This window comes from Oenanthe melanoleuca, chromosome 17, assembly GCF_029582105.1.
Source record: "Oenanthe melanoleuca isolate GR-GAL-2019-014 chromosome 17, OMel1.0, whole genome shotgun sequence".
In the NCBI taxonomy this organism is placed as follows: domain Eukaryota; kingdom Metazoa; phylum Chordata; class Aves; order Passeriformes; family Muscicapidae; genus Oenanthe; species Oenanthe melanoleuca.
In genome coordinates, this window is record NC_079350.1 from 656885 (window position 1) to 682177 (window position 25293).

At 50.4% G+C, this 25293-nt stretch overlaps 1 protein-coding gene across 1 annotated transcript in view; it reads right to left on the reverse strand.

Annotated features, from left to right (window-relative positions):
* LMX1B (LIM homeobox transcription factor 1 beta) overlaps positions 1–24973 on the reverse strand; it is an 85532-nt gene extending 60559 nt beyond the window's left edge. The window contains exons 1-2 of the mRNA XM_056505035.1: positions 24615–24973; positions 24131–24317 (exon numbers count right to left, since the gene is read on the reverse strand). Coding sequence (XP_056361010.1) covers positions 24131–24317; positions 24615–24753 — 326 coding nt within the window. The 5' untranslated portion in view covers positions 24754–24973. The remainder of the gene's footprint in view (positions 1–24130; positions 24318–24614) is intronic.
* Between the last annotated feature and the right edge of the window lie 320 nt (positions 24974–25293).

Sequence of the window (25293 nt, forward strand, 5' to 3'; positions counted from 1 at the left end):
CCCGAGGCTGAGACAATGCTGTGCCCGAGGATGGGGACACTGCTGTGCCCGAGAATGGGACACTGCTGTACCCGAGGATGGGACACTCCTGTCCCCGAGGATGGGGACACTGCTGTACCCGAGCCTGAGACAATGCTGTGCCCGAGGATGGGACACTGCTGTGCCCGAGGATGGGGACACTGCTTTGCCCGAGGCTGGGACACTTCTGTGCCCGAGGATGGGGACACTGCTGTACCCGGGGCTGGGACACTCCTGAGGCCAGGCTGCGGCCAGAGGGGCAGGAGCCAGCGAGCGCTCCGGGGGCTGCAGGAGGGACGAGAGGGGGAAGCACCAGCACCAGGCTCCTCCTCCGGCGCTGCTTTAAGAGAAGGTTTTGGCTGCCGCTGCATTCTGTGCGAAACCTGATCTTGTCAGCGTGCGCGGTGCGCTGCTCCCTGCCTGCCTACCGCGGCGAGAGCCCCGGGCCGGGCGAGCAGCGGCTCCGCTCGGCGAGCAGGCAGCTGGGAGCGGGCCAGCGCCCCGGGAGCGCGATGGCCCGGGCCACTGAATGCTGCCCTGGCACCCCTGAGTGCTGCCCCGGCCCCCGAGTGCTGTCCCAGAGCGCTGCAAGCCTGGCACAAGGGGCGTGTAGCCATCACAGCACAGTTCTGTACCCAGCACAGCACATCTGTACCCAGCACAGCACACAGTTCTGTACCCAGCACAGCACATCTGTACCCAGCACAGCACACAGCTCTGTACCCAGCACAGCACATCTGTACCCAGCACAGCACAGTTCTGTACCCAGCACAGCACAGCTCTGTACCCAGCACAGCACACAGCTCTGTGCCCAGCACAGCACACCTGTGCCCAGCACACCACACCTATGCCTGGCTCAGCACACCTGCACCCAGCACACGCTGCCTCTGGAACCAACTGGACACCTTTGGACGGGCTCTGGTTTGGGCCAAACTGCTCCCTGCCACCAAAACCTGTTTCTATTAATTTAAAACTATAACACATCTTAATTATAGCTATTAAAGCGATAGCTATTAAAAGATACTCTATATTTATACTTAATAACATCACCTTTACTGGGGGCTCGAGAGTTCACACTCTCTGACAGCCCTGCTCTGGAAGGTCTGAGCCAGATGAAGTGCACAAACTTTGCACTAGTTTTGCTCTGCATCGGTCAAAGTATTGTAGATTTACACTACTGCCAGAAAAAAATTTAGATGTAAAAATTAGAAATTGCAAATTCAACCTCTAAAACCCTACCATAACACAATCTGAACTCAAACTTCTGGCACAATTTTTTTTTTTTTTTTTTTTTAAATCCTTACATTTTTAAGAGAGAATCCATTCCAGCTCACGTGACTCTTGCTGGCAGCCAGCTTAGCACTGCTCCCTACTGTCAGTCCCAAACCCAACAGGAATTTACAGCCTTTCTTCCACTCAACATTGTCACTGAGCAAATTGCTGAAAATGAACTGTGTTGCTCGCCACAATTACTGTCTCTCTTTTGCACATTTTCCATGTTCTAACCCTAGTATTTGTACTCTGGTCATTACCCACCATCAGCCACTGCACCCTGCATCCATGTGGTGCTTGAGACAACCTCTATTCCCAACCATTCCAGCACTACTAAATGCACATTGTGAGATTAATTTTGGAGAATAAACAATTGTTTGTTTTGCTTTTCACAAACACATGTACAAGTAAAGCTTAATGGCCAGCCCACTTCAGAAACAGGATGCAAAAGCATTTTAAAAACAACTGCTTTAAAACAAAAAGCCAAGGGAAATGTTTTCCCCATTCCCTATCACAGGACACGGGAACACTGCCCTGACATCCCTCAGCAAGGGGGTCAGGATCACATCCCTGCCTCTGGCCACTTGCTCCCTTACACTGCAAGTCTCTGCTTTGTCTGGAGGAACAGAGATGGGAATTAAAAGAGAGAAAAGTGCACCCAAGGTGGCACAGCCCAGCCGAATGCTCTGGTCTGCCTGCCGAGCCTCACTGCCCTCGGACTGACTGCAAGGGGAGATTCAATCAGTCCCCACCTCCTGCACAGCCACTGCCCAAAGGTGCCATCAACCTGCCCCTACCCGAGTTCTGGGATCAGCTAACAGGACAGTGTACCCTTTGACCAGGAAACATGGCATCTACATTTTCTTTTTTATTTTTCCCGTCTGCAGCACCACAATTTGGGTGTTTCAGCAGCATTCCAGCCCCTGTTCCCTCCCCAGTCATCTTGGCAGGAATGCTAGCAGAGCTGAAACACAAGACAGCACTGATCCTGAGCCCTAACTGACCCCAGCTTGATAGTCCCATTTTTTTCACAGAGGATTAATTCATAAAAGATTCCACAGCTCCACCTAAAGCTCCTTCCTCTCTGAATTTCCTCATGATGCAACCCATTGAAGTTTCAGGATGGCCTTTATTACAGCATATGCTCAGGCTTCAAATGTGGAGCAAGGTTTTGAGAAGGCAGCATCTGTCTGCAGGCAGGAAACCCCTTCTGTTGCCATATTGAACTCTTACATGTAGAGAGGGACGCAGTGCAGGCAGTAAACTCTTGATCCCCTCCCAAAGTCTCTACTTTCACTTCTCAGCCTGACATCTCACAGTGGGGCCACCTGAGCAGACGAGGGGCTGGCTCCAGGGCTGCAGACTGGAACCAGACCCGGGGGATGGAGGTGGCAGCTCCCGGGACCCCGCAGCACAGTTCAAAGTGACATGTTTCAAACAGCCTCTCCCCCTGCCCCAGGGCTCCAGAGCACAGCCAGCTTTGCTGCTGCAGCGCCGAGGACGCTCGGGATGCTCGGCAGGGACCTCTGCAGCCTAGGGCTGCCTGCAGACCAGCTTAAAGCCACTCCACGCTTTGATTTCTGACATCCTACTCCTGCCAGATCTTTGCAGTGCTCTGCCACGGCTCACACACAAAGAGTTCCAAGCAGAAATACAATTAACCCCCAATTTTTTAGAAAGCATTGAATAAATAGATAAATAATAAAAGCTTCCCAGCAATTGGATTCTGAAGCTCAAGACAAAACTTCTCTGAAGTAGAAAATGAGTGAACACATAATTAGGGGTTTTCCCAAAGAGACTGAATAATTTATGGAAAGTTCCTGACATGTTCCTGACATGTTTGGTCCGGTTACACCTTTGCACAATATTAGACTGTGACATCACAGCACCAAAAGACAGTGTTTAAAAAAAAATCAGTTATTGTCAAGCAAACAGAGCAGAAGCTACAGAAACTGCTAAACTTAGACCATTTTCCTAAATCACTATTTTATAAGAGGAAAAGGAAAACATTCCTGGCTGTGTGCAATGTGTGCAGAAGTCACAGGATCCCACTTGTAACAACTTTCCTTCCCCTTGTCACAGCTCAAATTAATGGCACTTGGGAGGCAATGAGCAGAGCTGGAGGGCTCTGCCCAGCTCCTCCAGCAATTTCTTACACAAACTGTTCCCAGAGCACAGAACTGCTCATTCCTGGCCCAAGAGTCTCTCCACATCCAAAACACAAATTTTCCAATACCGATAAATGGATTAATGGACCATACATTTTGCAGAGACCTGCAGGAAAACAACTGTCCTCAAACAATGTGAGGGTACAGCTCTGTGTGAAGACACAGACACTGTTTATCTAATGGCTGGAAAGTTTACAAGAAAACAGCAAACTTCGTGCTGTGGTTGTTGAACTGAAGTAGTACTTTACTAGAACCAGGTTTTTTCGGTAATTTTGCGGTTGTAACAACTATTTTCTTTACATACTGCTATAGAAAAGGGACTCTTTTTAACTTAATTGAAGACACTATCAAGAATAAATATACTGGGACTTTTAATAAAAACAGTATGAGGGGAACATTCAAAGCTAAATAATCAGAAGCAATTTGTGTTCATGAGCAGAATGATGTGTCATTTTTTTTCCTTGCAATGCTCTGTACTGGATCAGTTTTGAGACTGTGGCAAACTTTAAACCTATCTTAAAATAATGAACAGCAGTGAGGGTTGAAGATAGTTTGAAAAATACACTGGAAAGAGAAAACATATGCCACAGAGTGTGGTGCAAAAGTCATATTTCATGCATGACTTTAGAGAATGTTAATAAGGATTAGAACCATACTTCAGCAGAATAACAATCAGTCAGAGAAGTGTAATTAATTTTTCTTTAGATCTCTGTTAGACAAAAATACAGGAGACATAGTAAACTTACCTATAGATTTTGATCCAGCAAAGAAATACAGCCCTTAAATACTTGTTGCAAATTGTACACTGTAACTGCAGTTCAGTACGACTAATTTGCTTTATAGTTGTTGATTTTATATTATAATCCAAAAATATTTTAAATTCAATTTTTTTTTACTTTGACCAATAAATATGATTAAGATAATACATCCAAAAACATATGTAAGCTGTGTATGGGAGACATATGGAAAGCAGATGAGTTCTTCATTTACATATGACCTAAAAAAAATCAGCTGATTACCAGAGATGGTACTTTATGGAGCTGTTTTGGAGGCAGAAGCATTGTTGCTAGCTCAGCACCATTTTAAAGTAGGTAGCTTGATCTCTTGTGCCTGAAACCCCAAAGTCAATGCAGCAGATTACATCCCTGGAACAGTGATCATTTGGCTTCACACGGAACAGCCCAGAAATGGAAAACCAAGGTCATTTGTTTCTAAACAGGATTGTTATTGAAAATCTCTTTTTAATATCCTAAGTGTATGTTATAGCACATGCTTATAGAACTGCAGTTGTGCTGTAACAATGCCCCTCCAACCATAATGACAATAAAGCCGTGCTCAGATTCCAGCGTGAGCCCCATGCTGAATGCCAAAGGCAAAGGCAAAACTGTGTCTGTCCCACTGCTGGGGAACCACACTGAGGTGGCAGCCACCTCTTCAAAATCACAAAGACAATTTTATCACAATCACAGATCATGGATGTGGCTTTTTAATTAAACTCCCCGTGATGGTTCTCTGGAGGCAAAGTTCCGGTTTCATTTTTTTAGCTGTAGCCAGTAGGAAAACAGTAACTTACCATCAGATACAAAACCTTGGCTCTGGATAGAAAACACAACCAAGAAGGGATGTTCCCATCCCAGTTTGCATCAGAAGTCAAAGCTGGCCTGCAAAGGGGAGCACCAGAAATGAGCAGTTCCTAAATTTTTTTAAAGCCAGACATTGTCTAGTCCTTTCCTTAGCAGAGGTGCAAACGGCGGGGGAGACTGTGGGAGCAGTGAGACAGCTTTTCCAAAGCTCAGCCTAATTGAACACACCACTGATAAATAAACACAATTTTTTTTCAGGCAGGCATTTGTCACAGTTAGGAAATTCTCACTCTTCTGCCAGGCTCCAGCTTGGCAGCATGCACAGGAATTGTTCCAGCAGAGTCCCCTGGCAGCAGTGCCAAGGTGCAGAGCTGCTGCTGCTGCCTTGCCCTGTGCTCCAGCCCTGCCTGGGAAGGGGCTGGGCAGGGTCAGCACTGGGCTGGCAGCTCTGGCTGAGTCCCAGCCCTCACCATCCCCTCCTGCACTGGGTGCAGGGCACACCTTCCTCCCAGCAAGGCAGATGGCAGGGAGACCCTGGAGAGCCTCTGCACTCCTCCAAGCCTTAAAAAAAAAAAAAAAACCCAAACAAGAAAACACCCAGTACTTTAAGTTCTGTATGCTATTTTCTCACTGCAGATGTAATTTGAGATTTGCTGCTCCAGCAGTGGCTGAGGTGAGCCCAGCCCCACCGGCAGCAGCAGAACATGGGGCTCATGGAATGCTCATGGAATCAGGAAAGGTGCCCACTGCCACTTCCAGCCGTGCTAGGACTCACTGCTGGGAGCGCGAGGCGCTGCAGCCGTGCCTGGCTTGGTGCTCAGGGTGATCTCAGGCACCTCCCTGTGCCTCCAGCCTGGAACAAAGCCATCCTCACGCCCATGGGGCCCTGGTACCTGAGCCCCGGGCTGGGCTTTGGCCGTGGTCTGTGGCCAGCAGAGACAGCAGCAGCACCCCAGCACAGCAGGACTGTGCCTGCTGCTCCTCACCTACCCAGCATTAGAGCAGAGAGAATCAGGGTTTGTTTCTTGGGCTCCACAGCCTGCACTGCTCTGCTGGTGCCTGAACTCGTGCACAGTACATAATTCTGTCCTGCTGTTCCACACACCTGGGTGTCAGACTCACACCCTTCAGCCCAGCAGTGATCTCAGGGATGTTCTGCCTAGATGCAGTGCAGGTTCAAACCCCTGTGCCAGGCTTGGTCCCAGAGCTCCTGTGCCAAGGGTGGGTGCTGCCCCACCGGTTCTTCTCCACTCCTCCCAAGGGCAGGAGCACCAAGATCAACAGGCTGGGGCTGGACAGAGCCAACATGGCCAGTGGTCAGTGCCTAGGAGTTTAGCAGACCTACTGCGGAGTCAGGATCCTGAATGATTTCTCCTCCTCCTTCTCCTCCTCCATCAGTATTTCTCCTCCCTTGCTCCAGAACCTGTCCTCCTTCCAGGAAATCTCTGTCTGTATCAGTGAAGACAATGGGACATGCTGTTATTGTTGGACTCTTGTCCAAAAACTCTTGTTCTTCTGGCTCAGCTCCTCTCAGCCAACCCTCCATGGGCCACTGTCAGGGCTGGCAGCACACACAGCCCAGCCCCACCAGCACTGCTCTGGGTGCCCCTGCCACCACCCCTGGGCCAGAGCAGTAATTCACTTCCCAACGGGAAATTAAAATCCCACCCTGCTCATCAGAATTAACTAATGCAGTAGGCACCAAGATTCTTCCATGATAAACCCTAAAAATGTAATCCTGTGAGATGTGACAACATTATACTGAGGGAAAAGGGCTGCAGAGAAGACCCCAGCCCAGAGGCTGTTAGGGGCATTTTCTCATCATCCTCAGAGACCTCATGATCTGAAACATCTGCATTGTCTTACACTGGTCATCAAGACCCACTGTCCCTCTGAACTCCAAATGTTTCCCTTCTCTGCTGCTTGATGCCTCCCTGGGTCACAGGACCTGGCTCACAAATCATTTCAGCCTTCAGAGGGGGCTGAGAGTGAGGCAGGGAGGCTCTGAAATTCAATCCCCAAAGGAGGGGTTTTTGTTAGGTTTTTTTTGGGTTGTTTTTTTCTTTTTTTCTTTGGTCCAAACAAACGTTATTTTTCTTTCAATGAGAATGCTGTAGCATCAAGTGCTGCTAATGCAGGAACACCAGCCCAAACTCACTGTGGGTGGATGTTTTTTCCCTGTTTACTGATCCACAGAGAAGGGCAGGACACGTCAAGGAAAGCAAGAGGAGCTGCTCTGTGCAGCGTCAGGGCACACAGGGAGGCTTGGCTCCCTCTGGAAGATGCAGAACATGCTTTATTTCCTACAACTTTCTGCAACAGATGTGTTCAGTGTCAGGCAGGACACCCCAAACTGCCACCACAGCTGGGGGAGCTCCGGGGGGAGTGGTAAACAGCCCTCAGGTTTAAACCTGGGATACTAACAGGATACTAACAGGATACCAACAGGATCTCAGATGCTTTCCGAAGCACATCGCTTACCACATCACTTCTGCTTGCATCTAACTCTTCATATCAAACCCCCTGGTATTTCAGTAGGGCTCTTGCCAATATTGTGATTCCCTTTTCAGTTTCACTGAACCTTCTCCCCAGGCCCACTCTGACACCACAGTGCTCAATTCACCTATCAGTGAATTGACCTGAGCAGTTACAGACATTTCTGGACAGGTTCCCAGGGCACACAAAGCTGCGTCCAGCAGGGTCCCTCCAGCCCTGGCCGTGCTGCAGAGGTGACAGGCTGACCCCAGAGTGCCCTGCCAGGACCCGGCAGAGCCGGCTGCTCACAGCAAACACGCTCTGCTGCAGGAAAGCCGCAGCCTTGCAGGTTCCCTTGCCTGCTGCTTTTTAAAAACAAGATGCTGTGTATGCTCCCTCCTGCACTCCGTGCTGGCAGCTGCTGGTGCTCGGAATGGAAAAACAAACACAGGCAGAGCAGCAGCGGGTGCCCCGCACCGCCGGCGCTGGGAGCGCTCCCATCCCGGCTCCGGGGCAGCCTGGTCCGCAGGAGACACGGGGAGGAGCCGTGTCCCGGGAAAAGCGTGTCTGGGACAGCCCAGCCTGCAGGAACCCCTCTGCAGAGGACTTGGAGACCTGCTGCAGCAAAGGGCCACGAGAGGTGAAGCCTCCGCCCGGGATGGGGTGCAAGCACCCACCAGGAGCACGAGGTCGCCAGGAGCCGGGGCGGGGGACAGGGAGGAGAAAGGGGAATTCCTGGAGGATGATTTCTTAAAAGGTTTAATTAGCACTGACTTTTTACATCTAAAATTACTTTTTAAATGTGCATAGAGATGAAAAATACAGAGGGGCTGGACACGCCTTGCCAAATGAGAACTGGTGAGTAGTGCTGACAGAACCAGCTTGTAGCAGATGACTTGGAGGAAGTTTGATGCAGTTTCTCTGCCAGGGGTGCCAGGCTGGATGAAAAGAAAAATATCTTAAAACTTTCCCATTCCATTGCTTTTGATTACAGCTTGAAAAAATACTTAATGCAAGGAGAAAAGTAATTAATTAGACTATACTCCAGAATGCAACATTCTTTCAAAATTTCCCAGACTTCTGTTTCAAAAATTACAGCAACCAGTATAAACTTCACAAATCCACTGAGGAGGCAACTCTTCAAATACCTGTGGTTTCCCACATTTTCCAAGGAAAACAAAAAGATTTATAGTTTCTCATGTTAAATCTGAGGGGCTAAACTTTGAAAGATGTACTTGCCCACCTGCTGCACATGTATTAGTTCTAGCTGAAAAGAAGTCAATAAAAATGGAGAAAGAAGAATTTGCAGAGCTGGTTAAGGTAATAAGATTTGTTTCAGAGCATCTGATCTTTAGACTAACAGACTTCCAAACAGTTGGACAAGTAAATAAAGCACCCCAGGGAACCGCTATTTGCAATAGGTTACCGCAGGGATAGGCACAAAGGAATTCCTGCACTAAGAAAGGGCTGGAGCTATGAAACTTATAATGCCAGCGCTGGGATCGATTGCTGACTTCTACAACACTGATCCTACACTTCTGAAAAGATAGGGGGTTAGTTCCACTTACTCTTTTGCCTGGGTGCAAAGTTTGAAGAAGCTCAGTGGGACATTTCACTACGTGATCCTACAGGCAAAACACAAAAGGAAGTATTTCCTTTAGAGGTCTTAGTTCTTCAGAGAAATGAAAGTAGAAGACAAACGAAATCAGACAGCCTGTAGATCGTGCTGCCATCTCCCTGGGGTTCTCCTGCCCTGCAGACACAGCTCAGCTGTGCAGGGTACAGGGCAGCAGCCACAAAGCGTCCGTGTCCCACGTCCATCCTGGCCAAGGGGGTGGAGGTGACACTGTTGTAAGATGCCATCTGATCAGAACTTCTTTTCTGTGCCTGACATGAATAAGGGGATTAGGACGGAGAGTTTCCGTGAGCTCACTCTGTGGGACAAAAGGCCCCGAGGTTTAGTGTCACACTGCCTGATAAAAGTACAGGAGGCTGTCAATCACAGCTCCTAGATACTTGTGTCGGTGACATAATCTTATTAGAAGATAAACCAGTGAAATCCTTTTCATGATGAAAAGTTACATTTAATTGCTCCTTGGCTTTTCTGCTTTTTCTCTTATTCATTTGTCCATTTAACTTTCTCAATGTTTGCTATTACAAGAATATAAGAGCATTCAGATCCTGGCCATCCCCACCACAGCCACGCTCCAAATACATGAACAATCGAGGTGCTGAGGGATGGTGGTGTCTGGCAGGAACAGCACCAGTTGTGATCTTTTAAATAGAAGGTCAAAAGAGTTACTGAATTAATTAGCATGAGTGCTCATGCACAGGGATAAAGTTAAATGTTTTGTCACTTGATTTAATACCAAAGAAAGCTGACAAAAAGACTAAAACATGGTAGAGCTCAGTCTCTGTACAACAAAGGAACTTTTAACATCCTCTTACAGCCTCAGTAACGTGACTGTTTCACTTTCAGATCGCTTCTTTTCAGTTTCACAAACAGGCAGCTGATGCTGGGAGCATGAATCACCTGAGAATGAATCAGGAGAAACTTCCCGGAGCCAGGAGGGGCAGACTGGGAGCGCTGGCATCGGCACCCCCCGTGTGCCCGTCGGAGCTCCAGCCTGCCACACTGAGCTGAGAGCTCGGGCAGGAGCGGGGCAGGGGCAGCCTGGGCACAGGGGCCAGGGTGACCAGGGTGACCTGGGTGAGCAGGGTGAGCAGGGTGACCTGGCACAGGGCTCCAGAGGACACTGCAGGGTCTGCAGGGATCACTTCTAGGAGAGAGGGCATGACAGGACAGGGTGGGACAGGACAGGCAGGACAGGACAGGGCTGGACAGGACAGACCTCGAAGCCTGGTGTAGAGGAGGAGGCTGCACTGCCACTGTCCCTGGACACTGCTGCTGTCCCTGGGCACTGCTGCTGTCCCTGGGCACTGCCACTGTCCCTGGACACTGCAGCTGGGTCACTTGCCTGGCTGTGCAGCCCCTTCATGAGCCTACACATGTGTATCTGCCCCGGACAACAGGCAGGAACAATGAAGTTCCACCTGAACGTGAGAAGAACTTCCATCCTGCACAGGTAACCATGCACAGGAACAGATTGCCCAGTGTGTAGGTTCTCCCTGGCTGAAGATATTCCAGAACCATCTGGATGCCATCCTGTCCATCCCTGTGCTCTGGGGTGACCCTGCTTGAGCGAGGAGGTTGGACCAGTGATCCAGCACGGTCCCCTCCTGCCTTTCCCATCCTGTGATTCTGAGAACAGCCAAATCCTTGCTAGGACAGGTTACTGTGCCCCAGACTGCCCAGAAAATGCCCCTGGGAAGTCAGTGACCACTTAGCCTGGGCACCTGCAGGCACCCAGCTCTTGAACCAGCTGTGTGTGTAACTTCGCCTTGTAAATAGCACTCGAGGAGATTGACTAAAATTGGCCAACTTCTAAATGTGGGACCACAGCCCAAGCCAGAAGCTTTGATTCTCAAAATATAGATTTTAAAGCATCATATAATTGCTACAATTAATAAACTACAAACATATTCTCAGCAAAAAACTAGTGCCATTTAGGGCTATGGAGTCCCACTGAAAAAAGCTTTATACAAAGCACCTGAGTGTCCATGTTATCCAAATTATTTAGCTACACAAATGTGAAATGTTCAAAGAAAAAATGAATTCCATTCATTTTATACATACTGTTCTTTATTTTATCCAAGTGCCTGTTGAACTGAAAACAAACTAGTACTGGGAGCTGAACTGCTTCAAGAAATTAAATGTGTAACTCTCTCCCACAACTCAGATGATCTTAAAGGAAACAAGTCCTCCAGAGTTCTAGAAAACCACATTTTCATTTAAGGACTAAGAGAAAAAAAATCTGACAAGTGCCTTAATACTTTGCTTGTTTAGTGAAAGTCCACATGAAAAAATTTAAGAGAAGGATCAGAGTGGCTAATGGCAGAACAAAAACGGCTGAAAAATGTGATTTAACATTGGTTAAATCAGTGGTAGTTGGTGATTTAGTGAAGAGACAATTGTTGCCTTACTGTGGTACTGATCACATGTCACTGGCATTCCACAAACACTTTGCCAATAGAAATCCAACTCCAGCTTTTGGCAGGGCAATTTCAAAACAGTGCAACATATTATAAATTAATTATCTTACTTACTATTTTCTCCCGAGACAAATGTTTCATGGTTATTTACAAAATCCTTTGTTACATTTTTGAATATTTAATCACATTTCATATCTGTCAATTCTATGTTCAACTCTAGAGACTCCCATTAGTACAACTGAAAGCCTGTCAAAAATATTTGCATACAGGTTATTTGCTGGGCACCCAAATACCAGTGGCATTTTTTCTGAAATCAGCAGGAGATGTAGAACAAGCTCAGCCCTGCTCAGCCCCTGTCCTGGTCACTCCCATTCCAAGGCTGCAGGGTGATCCATGGAATCAAACTCCTACAAACCAGCGTTTCAAAGGGGTTGAGGCAGCGGAGAGGGAAGAACGATGGGTGAGCTCAGTGCAGAAATTTATTTTTACTGATTGAACTTAAGCAAATCCAAGGAACAATTAGGAAGTGCTGTCAACCAAAGGCTGAAATCTAAGCAAGTCACCATTCAAAGCACAGTAGGCCCTTATAAACAGTTAATCCACGCAGCTGCAGTAGTTAAAGCAAACACACTGCCCTTCACTGCGCCATCAATTACACCTTCCCAGAAAAAATTACACAAACTTTGCAGGATTTTTCAGAGAGAAGATGGATTCTTTTGGAGACTTGAGGTCAAGGCTGGACTGTTTAAAGTATATTATTAACAAATAAACATTTATTGCAAAAAAACCCTATAGGCCTTTGGGGAGGAAAATTGTGTTATTTTTGGCATCAAATGACACAAGCCATTTATGACATGAATGGCTATCACCAACAGACTGATGAAATAGCAAATGTCCCCCACTTAACTTCCCTTGGCTTCCTGAATAAACTTTTTCAAACTCTTTTTTTCTTAAGAAATGGCAATAAACTCCATGTAATTTTGGTTTTCTCTCTTTTATAGCTGTTTCAAGATCTGTAGGTGGAAAGGGTTGAAGGTACTTCCAGATGGAAGCCGAAGACTCCCCAAAGGCTGGTGAGGTGATGAAAATCACATTGTTGGGATCCGGGGCAGTGGGCTGCCCCTTTTTGTATGTATTCCTGCCTGAGTGACAGTGTCCAATTCGCTTTGGATGGTTGGGTGAAAACCCTGAGGTTTAATTGTGGCATCCAACAAACTGAACGTTATAACTCTCCTCACTAAATGTATTCTCTACGCACTCAGACCAGCCCCTGCCAAAGCATGGGTTGATTTTTTTAAGAAAAAAGCCACAGATGGGAGAGGCTTCAATTACTCAAGACAACAACCACTGTTCAAGGGACAAGAATGGTGCCAAGACAGTGCACTTGCCTTGGGCCTGTTCTCCAGCCCTCCTGCAGGACACGTCAGCCTGTGAGCAGCAGGGCAGCGCAGAGGGACCACAGAGCAGCCTGCCCTGGCCACCAGGGATGCTGCAGCACCCAGCCCTGCAGCACCCAGCCCTGCAGTATCCAGCCCTGCAGCATCCATCCCTGCAGCACCCAGTCCTGCAGCATCCATCCCTGCAACATCCATTCCCGTAGCACCCTGCCCTGCAGCTCCCATCCGTGCAGCATCCATCCCTGCAGCACCCAGCCCTGCAGCATCCAGCCCTGCAGCACCCAGCCCTGCAGCTCCCATCCCTGCAGCATCCATCCCTGCAGCACCCAGCCCTGCAGCATCCAGCCCTGCAGCACCCAGCCCTGCAGCTCCCATCCCTGCAGCATCCAGCCCTGCAGCACCCAGCCCTGCAGCTCCCAGCCCTGCAGCACCCAGTCCTGCAGCATCCAGCCCAGCAGCACCCATTCCTGCAGCTCCCATCCCTGCAGCACCCAGTCCTGCAGCATCCAGCCCTACAGCATCCATCCCTGCAGCACCCATTCCTGTAGCACCCAGCCCTGCAGCACCCAGCCCTGCAGCATCCATTCCCATAGCACCCATTCCTGCAGCTCCCATCCCTGCAGCATCCAGCCCTGCAGCACCCAGCCCAGCAGCACCCATTCCTGCAGCTCCCATCCCTGCAGCACCCAGCCCTGCAGCACCCAGCCCTGCAGCTCTCAGCCCGGCAGCACCCATTCCTGCAGCACCCAGCCCTGCAGCTCTCAGCCCTGCAGCATCCATCCCTGCATCACCCAGCCCTGCATCACCCATCCCTGCAGCACCCATTCCTGCAGCACCCAGCCCTGCAGCATCCATCCCTGAAGCTCCCATCCCTGCAGCTCCCAGCCCTGCTGCTCCCAGCCCTCCTGTCCCCTCTCGTGCTGCTTCCCTCCGAGGGGAGCAGCAGCAGGATGGGAAGGACGCTGCACTGGGCAAGCCTGCACTCCCTGTAATTGCTCTGGAATCCATGGGGATTCTCCCACACAAAATGAATGCAGGCGCCATTATGGCTAATTCATCCTGCACTCACAGAACCATGCTGGGAACGAGCCCATGGGCTGCGAGGCGAGGCGAGTGGAAGGAGCTGGTGGAGCTGGACACCCCACAGAGTGCTCTCCCTGCAGCTCAGGAAACCCCACGGAAATCCAGCCACTTCACAGAGGTGCTGTGTGCCCCTGCAGCCCCACTGGGGACACGAGGGAAAGCTGCTGCTGGGGCACAAACTGTGCCTCCTCCGTGGAGTTTGGTTCCACAGCAGCTCCGGCCAGGAGCAGCAGGAGCCCCTGGCAGCAGGAGCCGCCTGCTCCTCCGTTACCAAAGGAGCTGTCAGGGCTAGTAACACCTTCTGCTCCCACCAGCTGAACCTCTTGTTTGCTGCAGCTCCAAGCAGCGAGCCTGGCAGCTTCGAACAAATAATGCTGTGCAGAGATAGCATTGCTGCAAGGTTACACTGGACTTCTTCCCTCAAATTGTTTTACTCCATTTGTGTTTTTGCACTGTTTAACCAGCCTCACTGCCGGTGCTAATGTTCAGGTAAAGTCTCACCACACTTTTCATATCGACTCCAGTGTGAGTGGGACCTGACCCCACAGGGTCAAACTCCAGAGGGGAAACTTTCCTTATTGCCAGATGAAGCCCACACCAAGATCCAACTCAGAAGACAACTCATGATAAACTGTGACTTCTGCTTAGGGTGGGTGAAAAACTTGAGCCTGTGAAAAACCACATCCCCAAAATCTGTACTGAGTAGCTCCACTGATTCCTCACTAGACACTTGCTGTCAGGTAAACTGACCTTGTATGACACTGCAAGCTGCTGCACGCCAGGGCAATCGGCTTCACTGGCACTGCTGGGGGCAAGGATTTACTGGCTCAAGCCCCTGCCCAGAGCCTGTGGAGTGGCAGTGCCAGCCCCTCTGTGCAGGGAATGTCCCTGGCTGCTGACAGCTGCTGGAGAAGGCACTGCCAGCCCCACAAGCACTCTGCATCCAGGGAGACTCCAAAGGGACATCAGCTACTGGCTCAAGCTTGCACGTACACACAAACATTCAAGGAACCGATATTTACTCTGCAAACCATGACTATTAACAGTGGGGTCAGGGAGATGATCAGCTCTTCCTCTTCTGGAAAGTCAGAAATGCTGGAAGACCAGCAGAGTCACCTGCACAGGTAACCTGCATGAGCCCATCCCACACAGGCAGGGAGCACCAGCTCGCTCCCCGTGCCAGCTGCATCCACCCAGCACAGCCCTGTGAGCTGCCAGCCACACCAGCACAGCTCCAGCATCCTGAGCATCTTTCTGCCAGACTCTCACAGGATATACAATTGTTCTGGGGTCAGTGCTGGAGGAGAACTTGGCCTTTCTCACTAATGAGCTTTGGCAAGTGCTGCTGGACCTTGGCTCCAGCTGCACAGGCAGACCCCAGCACCCAGCTGAGCTCCTCTGCTGGGGACTGGAGAGCTGTCCCCATCAAAGTGTCCCTATCAAAGTGTCCCCATCCAATTGTCCCTATCAAAGTGTCCCCACCAAAGTGTCCCCATCAGAGTGTCCCCACCAAACTGTCCCCATCCACAGGTGCACCACACGTGCTCCCTCACTGACACATAGGAACGCACCAGTGCCAGCTTCTAAAGAGCAGTGGTGCTTCTCTCCATCAGAGAAATCCCTGACTGTAACCAAAATTCTTTATAAGGATATTCATAATTTCTTCTGCAAATTCAATTCAATTCTGCTTGTTCCCTATCATACTACTAACATGACGAAAGTAACAACTGGAAAAAAAATACTGATGTAGACAGTTATTCTTTGTTTGGTTTTGTTTTGTTTTTGTCATCAGTGAATGGTGATTTGGGTTACACCAAGGAAGAAGCATGTGAAAGTAAACTTCCTGACAGCTACCAGGAGGATTTGGTCCTCAGCATGTGCACATAAATCCCATCAGCTCTTACTGGGAGAGTGCACGTGCACTCTTGTACATTATAAATAAAACACTGATTGCAGTAAAATCAGGAGCCAAATTCCCTCCTTTGATGAGCGAGGATGGCTCTCACTGAAGCCAATAGGAATTGCATGTTCACAAGTTCATGTCAATGTTTGCAGAGGAAAATTTTGTGCACATTAAAGAAAATATTATGTTTTGGAAGCAACAAAAATGACCTCCACAACAAGTATTCTGTTTGCCTGTTACAGGAGCACAAACACCAATCAAGTCCTGAAGAAATGTGCTACACCTTATTTATGCTCATATCAAGGGCATTTAATCAATTTGTGCTACACCAGTTCTGCTGTATCTGTGAAGAAGATCACTATAAAATTTCAAACCCAAGAAAATAACAAACTGAAATTAGTCACATTAACAATCCCCTTACCGTAATACAATCTCAGAAAAGTCTACTTGTTCTCTGCCCACGGGCAAATAGTTTCTGAAAGGTAAAACCCCCGTTCTGAGTGAGGTGATGAGCCGCACACAGGGGGCTGGGCTGGGCTGCGGGTGCCACTGGCAGTGCTGACCTCAACACTGCACCCCCCGAGACAGCAGACACTTATGGTGACTACAGATACTTCATTTTGAGGGTTTTGCTTAAAATAATCTGCATTAGAGCAGCACAACACACCACACGTGGTGTTTCTCTTCTCAGGTATATTCAGCACACGAAACAGGGCCATGGCAGCACATCCACTCAGGGTACGTGTGGGTTGTGCAAGAGCAGAGAACAGCACCAGTCATTTGGTTTTTAACAACCAGAGCGTATTTTGTGAAATGGCTGTTTCAGAGCAGCCTGCTGAGGCCCAGGGCAGGAGCCTTGTGCTCCCCCTGCTCCTGGCAGCGTTGCAGGGCCGGGGCTCGGGGTGCACAGCCACTGCTGGGATCAGCTCAGAGCAGCTGCAGGTCTGCCCAAGAGCAGAAGGGAAGGCAGCATTGTGTTCGAGAAGCACAAGTCTAGCTAAAGCTAGTCCAGGAATGTAAAGTAAACATAAGGTTGATATGTAAAAATATTTTTTTTAAATGGAAAAATTAGAGTATATCTCGATTTTCTATTGAATTTAAAGAGGCTTCTAGAACCAGTGAATAATTTGCCTGAACAAGGCACTGAAGATTCAGATCTATATTAGCATGTTGTAAACACCAACACTGCATTCCAAACAAAAACTCAGGCTCATTTTGCCTTACGAGTATTTACATATTTTTTTTCTTATACTCTCTCCTCTCAGACTCAGAAGTCTAGCTTGAGTTTCAACATTTATTTTAAGTTAAATGTGAAGCTGTTAATGTATTTTTTTAACTTAGTTGCTAATGGAGAAAAGTGATGTCTCCTTCCCAAATGTAACCAGTGCTGTTAAGGCTCCACTGCTGCAAAATGAGGTTATCTCCCTGTTACATTTTATAAAATACTGTAACTCAGAAAACATCCCTGCTTTCTAAATAAATTCTAATACTTTTTTATCAAAAAGATCAGTTTTCATTCATAGCTTTGGCTATACCAAACCACAACTACACAGTCCACAAGGTGGATATTCAATAAAAACTTCCTGCCCACTTCATTTAGTTATTTCAATTCACCTGGAGAAAGGAAAATTCTGTTCCTAATTGCACCCATTTATCTTGAGACTCCTATAGTTCCCTTGTTTGGCTGCTGCAGACTCAGCTGCTGGGGCTCACAACACATGGTTACTTACAACTAATCTTGTCCTTTGTTTCAAAACAAATGTGGAAATTTCATGTCTGCAATGAACAAGAAACTGTCATTTCATTATGAGTCAATCTTTGCCTGGTGAGTAATGTAATCACCCCAAATCATGCCAAACCCCCTTCCTACCACACCAAACCATACCAGAGCAATACCTGGTTTGTTTACCTTTACTGGAGATTGCTGATCAAGTCACTTCTCCGTTTTATTTATTTATTTGCTTGTTTCTTACCTAACACGACTTATTATGTGGGGTAAAAAACTGTAGGCAAAGAGAAGAATTTTTCTGTTTTTTGCAAGTCTGTCATCCGCCCTTGTACACCTTGTAGAGGACGCAGCAGCGGCCTTTGTCCATCGTGCTGGGTTTTGAAATCCACAGCCTTTCTCTGACTCTGCATTTTATGCAACTTTTGGCTTGGTGCAAGCTGGCCTAAGCAGTGTTAAACCCTTTTCTAATTTTGCCCTGAATTGTCGCTGTTGTGTTTACACTGCACCCTGTCCCCGAGCTGCCCCGAGGGCCGCGGAGCTCCGGCCCGGCAGGAGCGGGGACAGCGAGCCCCGAGCAGCCCCGGGAGCCCCGGGAGCCCTCCCGCTAGCCCGAAATGGCCCGGAACAGTGGCCAGAGCCACGGTCAGAGCCGTGGTCATTGCCGTGCCCATTGCCGTGCCCAGAGCCGTGCCCAGAGCCGTGCCCATTGCCGTGGCCATTGCCGTGGCCATTGAATGGCCATTGCCGTGCCCAGAGCAATGCCCAGAGCCGTGGCCAGTGCAGTGGCCATTGCCGTGCCCATTGCCGTGGCCAGAGCCGTGCCCAGAGCAATGCCCAGAACCGTGGCCAGTGCAGTGGCAGAGCCGTGGCCAGAGCCGTGCCCATTGCCGTGCCCATTGCCGTGCCCATTGCCGTGGCAGAGCCGTGGCCAGAGCGGCCCGTGCGCGCTCGGGCGCAGCCCCGGCCCGCGCTCCCTTCTAGCCCGCAGGGCCCCAGCGTTCCTCGAGCGCCGGAGCCTCCCAAAGCTCCCGCTGGCCTCTCAGGTCTCCTCCAACCAATCCCTCGCCATTTCAGAAGAAAGAGCTACTAAATAAAACTGAATCAATTCCTGTTTCTGCAAGAAACAGCAGATTTAGTATAAATCCAAATTTTGTCTGGAATGAAAAAAGAAAAAAAAAAAAACACAGCTGCGTTAGGAAAAGCATACTCCTTTTTTTCTCCCGAATGCTTCTGCCCAGATATGTGACCAGATGAAGCAGCCGCTGGCTAAATCTGCCCCCCCGTTTCAGGTTCTCCAGAGCAGTGAGCACTTTAGGAGATAGCAGGCTTTACAGACTGCTCCAAAACGGAGGGAAGTGACAGGGGTGTGTATTTACCTTGAAATACACTAATAACATAATTAGTTTAAAAAGAGACATTGAAATCCAGCTGGTTTATCATGATATATTATTGATTGTTGGAAGGTGGATGTATGCCTTTGAACTACCTCAAAAATTTAGACCAAAAAAAAAATGGACTCGGTTTCTAAACAGAATGCAAAATATTCCTGTTTGTTGTAATAAGTGAAGAAATTTTTGCAATGTATTTCACATCTATGATTTTTTTTTTTCTCAGGGTAGAAGTGAAGCACTATAAATTATACTCCTGTTAATTTAATTGCATATTGTCTATACTGCACAAAGACCTTCCCTATCGTTTTCTGCCACGGATCAGTGCAAATCGCGTCTTTCCATCGCAATGACTTTGTCCAACGTTACAGTGATCGCAGCAGCAAACCAAAATGTCTCCCCAAATCCTACAAACACATTCCATGGCAGATCCCCGCCTGCACTCCGGCAGCCCAGCCGCGGCCCGGCGGGTGGCCCGTGGCCAGCGGGGCCGAGGAGCCAACGAGGCCGGGCCGGGGCCGGGGCTGGGGGAGCCGCGGGGACAGAGCCCGGCCCGGGGTACCCGCAGGGACCGAGCCCGGCCCGGGGGGACCCGCGGGGACCGAGCCCGGCCCGGGGGAACCGCGGGGACAGAGCCCGGCCCGGGGGAACCGCGGGGACAGAGCCCGGCCCGGGGAACCGGCAGGGACCGAGCCCGGCCACTCGCTGACGTCAGCGGCTGAAATAACAGCAATAACAGCCACATTTCCTCCGTGCTCCTCTCTGGGGCTGCTCGGGATGCCACAAAAGTCTGATCGCACTCAGGAGTTTTTATGGGGCTGTTGAGACCGATGGTGCAGGGCTGGTGGGATTTTCAGAAAAAATGCCAGAGTGTTCCAGAGACTCGGAGAGGCATTTTTAGTGGATGACATAACTTTAATCATTGCTCCATGTCCTGGGCATGTGCTTAGGCTGCTCGTGTCTAAGTTTCACCTGGTTTCTGCGCTCTTTGCGCACACAAGGGCAGTGCCCGTCCGGCACGGGGCGAAGGCAGCTGCAGGAATCCCCGGTTCTGCTGAGCTCAGGGGGCTGCAGGGCTGCACCCACGAGCCCACAGCTCCTCCGCTAAAAATCAAACTGGAGCACTGGAAACGCATCAAATCCTGCCGTTAGCAGATCGCTTTTGTCCGCTGCGCCTGCAGCAGGACCCGGGAGCTTCGTCCCTCCTGCTCCGGGCTCCCAGCACACCGCACAGCCCTGCTCTGCGAGAAGTCACAAACCCGAGGGACGCGCACCCACGGGGAGAGTTTGCTGTATTTTTAACCTAAAACGCAACTAAACTGAGAAACATCAGCCTCTGTGCTACGCTGGCGTGAAAGCATTCCCAAAATCTGCAGCGGGCAAGGCTTCCCCGCAGCACCGAGGCTTCATGGGGTTCCCTTCCCTTCCTGCGAGGGACGTGTTGCTCCGTGCTGACTGCACAGCAAACACAAGCCACCGACAAGAAAGGACTCAAATAAGGGGAACAGAAATACGTGGTGGGTCTGTTTTTTAATAGCATGCAAAAGTGATGCTAAAAGAATACCTGACATATCTAAACGAACAAAAGCCTGAATATTTCTCTTTCTCACCCTAAGAAAAACTTAGAACGCATTAATGAAAAATTATGAAATAGCAGCTATGGGTGTTTGCTATCTGCTCCCTTGAATAAAAACCTCTTTTAGAGCCTTTATTTCCGAAACTAAAACAAGAATACAAATCTTTCTATAAATTATATGCATTGCTTACACATGAAATACATATCCTGGAACAGGCTTTTTGTAACATATATTTTTTTACTATCAGCAAGAACTAGGGCAAATCGTTATATAACACTGGGCAGTGAGAGAAAAACAAACCAGAAAAGCACAATCATATTAAAAAAAAAAAAAAAAAAAAAAAAATTTGCACAAATGGAAAAGAAATGTAGCTAAATACTAATGTTTTGTAGTAGAAAGCACTGTTATGAGCGATACAATAATTCATTTAAGCAAAGAACTAAAATACAACTAACTACCACAAGCCTCCTGTTTTTGAAAAAAAAAAAAATTGTGAGAGTTTCAGTTTGTCAGAAAGAAAACTTCTTTTAAAGAAAAAAACACAGTGTAAGTGTAAGGTTCCAAAAGTGCAGCAATTTGGAAAAGTTCTAATTAAAAGAAAAGAGATTCTGCTTGACTGGGACTTGTGAAAGCCAGCTTTCCCTGGTGCCACTGCTCCGGCTTTTTTTTTTCCCCCTTAAAAATCTTGCCATCTAATGCACCTGACCCTCAAAATCCTAGATTTTAGCAAAATAAGTACTTTGCATTAACTCAAAACATCAGTATGTACTCATGCAAAAATGTGTTGAATTCCATCTTTAAAAAGAGACCAAAATACATGCCCAGCTTATCCCACTGACATACTGATGATATTTTTGTGATAAATTACATTTATCAGGCATCTCTGACTACTTCAAACTGGGCTTGGGCTACTAATTCACCTCCCCCAGGACTTGCTGTAACATTCCAAGCATAAGGGTAGCTTCACACAGCCAATATTTTTCTTAAAAAAAAAAAAGAAAAAAGAAAAAAGAAAAACTGTTTTCACCCTTCCCCCTAATGTGAAATGCCCTCATCCAAGGATGGGCAGCAATCATTCCTGACCCAGGGAAAGGTGTAAGGTCTGATATCTGACCCATCAGAAGCTTGCTTTCATTAGAAAGATGAGACACCATTTTCCCAAAGATATATACACAGTACTTGATTATAGTCCTGGGAGTTCTGGAGAAATCTGACCTTTAAAATTACATTACTACGTACAGAAAAATCTATTTAAGGCAAATTTCAGGAACTGAGATATTTAAGTAAAGTTATTATCCTTTTTTTTTATTTTTCCCAGATATATGTAAATAGGACTCAGGATAACAAAAAGCGCCTGATAATTCTGATCCCTGTCTTCCTCCGTGCCGGTTCTAGTCCATCTCACTACCCCAGGGCATTCTCACTGAGCACACGGGCATTTCCCACCCCGGTGTCCCAGCACGGGCTGCATCCTCTCGCTGCAGCTCCTCCCGGAGCCCGCTCACGGCCCCGCTCCCCACGGTCAGATGGATAAAACTGCCCCTGTCCTGCACAGCCCAGGGGCGCTTGCACGGACAGACAGCTATTTTTATCCTCTAGCTTCCATAAACGAATATTCCTGCAGCTCTGAAAGGGCACACAATCCGTGTCAGCACAGTTTCACATGCTTGCTCTTTTGGGCTAATAAAATCTCAGAGAAAACAAATTCTGATTCGGCGTGTCTCCCCTCCCCTCGCCGTGCGCCGCTGCCGCTGTCAGTCCTCGGGGGCACGCACAGCAGGGCACCATGTCATGTCACACTAGGTGCTGCGATCCAACAAAGGCCACCATGTTGATATCTTTTTATTGCTCGGCAGCCTGGTTACCCCGTTTTGCCCCCTTACAATTGGACGCTTTTAGTGATATGGGAGGTTCTGAAGCGGTAACAATTCTGTTTTCAGTCAGGAAAGTTGTTTTTTTTTACAACGCAGTAGTCTCTGATCTTGCTTTTTGGATCACTAAGTACAATTCTTTATTTTACAGAAACTAAAGTTGGAAACTTGGAGGGTACATTTATATGCAATTAATGTAAATATTTACATTGCCAAATAATGCTTTTTTAGGTAGCCTGAAGACTATTCAACATTCTTTACTAATTAACAAAAAATATGTAAGGTGTTACTACCTACAGAAAAAGAAGTTTTACCGATCTACAACTACAGCTACCACAGGGTGGTTTATTTTGTGAAGAAATGAAAGGCAAAGCGAACGGGCTGTCTAAACCAGGCACAAGAAAACCCCAAAGGTGCCGCAGCCCCACAAGGTCGGGATGGCGGCAGCCCACGGGCAAGCCTTGAGTTATTCCCATGCACAGTGCCCGGGCCACGCAGGACTCTCTGGGAGCTAGCGAGGGCTGCAGCATGAAATAACATGTTTTGTTGTAATTCCTAAACAGGGGGACATTTATCTGGGCCATTTATACAAGAGTTATAACCCTCACAATATTTATACTCAGCATGTCATGTTAGCATTTACTACCCGTTTCCATGGAGATGGATTTTCATGCTGTAGCTATGAAATGCACATTGTTGCCACTAAGCCACTTCAGGCCTTTCTGGATGCCTGCTGAACGCCTGACAAAAGTTGATGCAAACCAATAGTTGTTGTTCTTTGTTTGTTGCCAGACTTCTAGCAGAGCCATATTATGTCCTAGTGATTGAAATGCCCATGTTCGCCCCCCTCCCGGCACAAAAAGGATCCTCAATTTAGGTGACAAGCATGAAGTGGGCTTCTGCAGGGGAGGGCGGCCCGGCGCGGGGCCGGGCTCGTCCCTGCGCGGGGCCGCGACGGGGCGGGGGCCGCTCCCGACAGCGCCTGACATTTGGGGATAAAGGCGGAATAAGAGAGAGCGCGGGTACGGCGGGGCCGGGGCCCGGCTCAGCGAGGGGCTCCTCCCGCCGTTCATCGGGCCGGCCCGCAGCGGTCCCGCCGTTCCCCTGCCGCTCACCGGGCCGGCCCGCAGCGGTACCGCCGTTCACCGGGCCGGCCCGCAGCGGTCCCGCCGAGCCCCGGCCCCGCCGCCGGCAGTGCCCCCGGCGGTTCCACGCCGGGCTGGCCTCGGGCCTGGCGGAGCGGTCCGGGACGGGGCTGGCGGCGGGCAGCGAGTGCCGCGGGAGCCCGAACAGGGCTGGGCCGCCCCATCGCCGCCCCTCCGACGGCGCCGCACGGTACCGGAGCGCTGCGGGCCCGGGCCGAGGAGCAGCGCCCTGCCTGGGGCGGACGCCACGGCTCGGTGTCTTCGGTCCCGCTCGTGCCCGCCTCTCAGCCCACGCCGGGGTCCCCGCTGGCCGTGGCCGCCACCCGCAGCCGTGAGCCCGGTGCCCGGCTGCCCCGCTCCGCCGGGCACGGGCTGCGGCCCGGCCGGGAACACGCCCGGAGCCCGGCCCGAGCCCCGGGCCGGTTTGGGCCGCCCCGGCGGGACTCCCGCCGCCCCCCGCGCCCTTACTGTTGGTAGTCCTGCTTGCAGTAGAGCTTGCGGTCCCGGAAGTAGCAGCTGGTGGTGAGCGCCTGCTGGCACGCGGCGCACTGTAGGCACTCCTCATGCCAGGAGGACTCGTTCACCCGCATCAGGAACCGGTCCGAGATGGGCCGCTGGCAGCCCTCGCAGACGGCCTGGTGCTGGCACTCCGACCCTGCAACGGCAGACGGCGGCGTCAGGCGCCGGCCCCGGCCCCGCCTGGCTCCGCTCCCAGCCCCGACACGACCCGGCCCCGCTCCCCGCTCCCCGTCCCGGGAGCGTAGTCCGCCCGGCCCAGCCGCTCGGTAACACCGAGCTCGACGGCTGCCGCCGGTCCCGCGCCTCGCACCGCTCAGGGGCTGAGCGGCCACGGTCCGCATCAGAGCGGCCGGGACCCTCGGAGCGCAGCCCTGGGCACCGAGCGCTGCACGGGGCCGCTCTCGGCGCAGTCGAAAAGCGACCGGCAACTCACCCAGCAGCACTCCCAGCGTGGCCGGCCCCGAGCGCAGGGGGTGGTCTTCCATTTTGATGCCGTCCAGCATCTTGGCGCAGTCCGGTGGGCCCCGCGGGAAGCACCTCTCCAAGGACTCGGGACCCGAGGCGATGTCCATGAGCGGCGGCGCGGCCCGGCGCTGCGGGCGGCGGGGAGAGGCGCTGCCGGGCGGCGGGGCCAGCTCAGCCCCGCGTCGGGCCGGGCGCGGGGACACTCTGCGGCCGGGAGGGACGAGTCGCTTTTATTTTTATCTGGAAGACATGAGGAGCGTTTCCTGCCCGGGCTTCCAGAGACGGGGGGCAGAGGCAGGAGCCGGCGCCGCCGCCCATGGGGCCGCCCCGCTACACGGGCGCGCACATGCCGCGCACACGGCGCCGGGCAGCCGCGGTGTCACCTGCTCGCCGGCAGCGCCGGACCCACGCCCTGCTTGGCGCGGAGGGCCCTCCCGGGGCGGGCCGTGCCGGGCGGAGCGCGGGCCGGGCGGGGCGCGGGGCTCCCGGCGCTCCCAGCCCCTGAGCCGTGCGGCGGCCCGAGGAGCCGCGCCGTTTAGAGCAGGGGCCGCGGCGGAGGAACACACCCCCCGGCGCCTCACCCCTCCTCAAACTTGCTGACATTTGAACTCCATTGGTGCGCGGCGTATCGCTGCGCCGCGGTGATC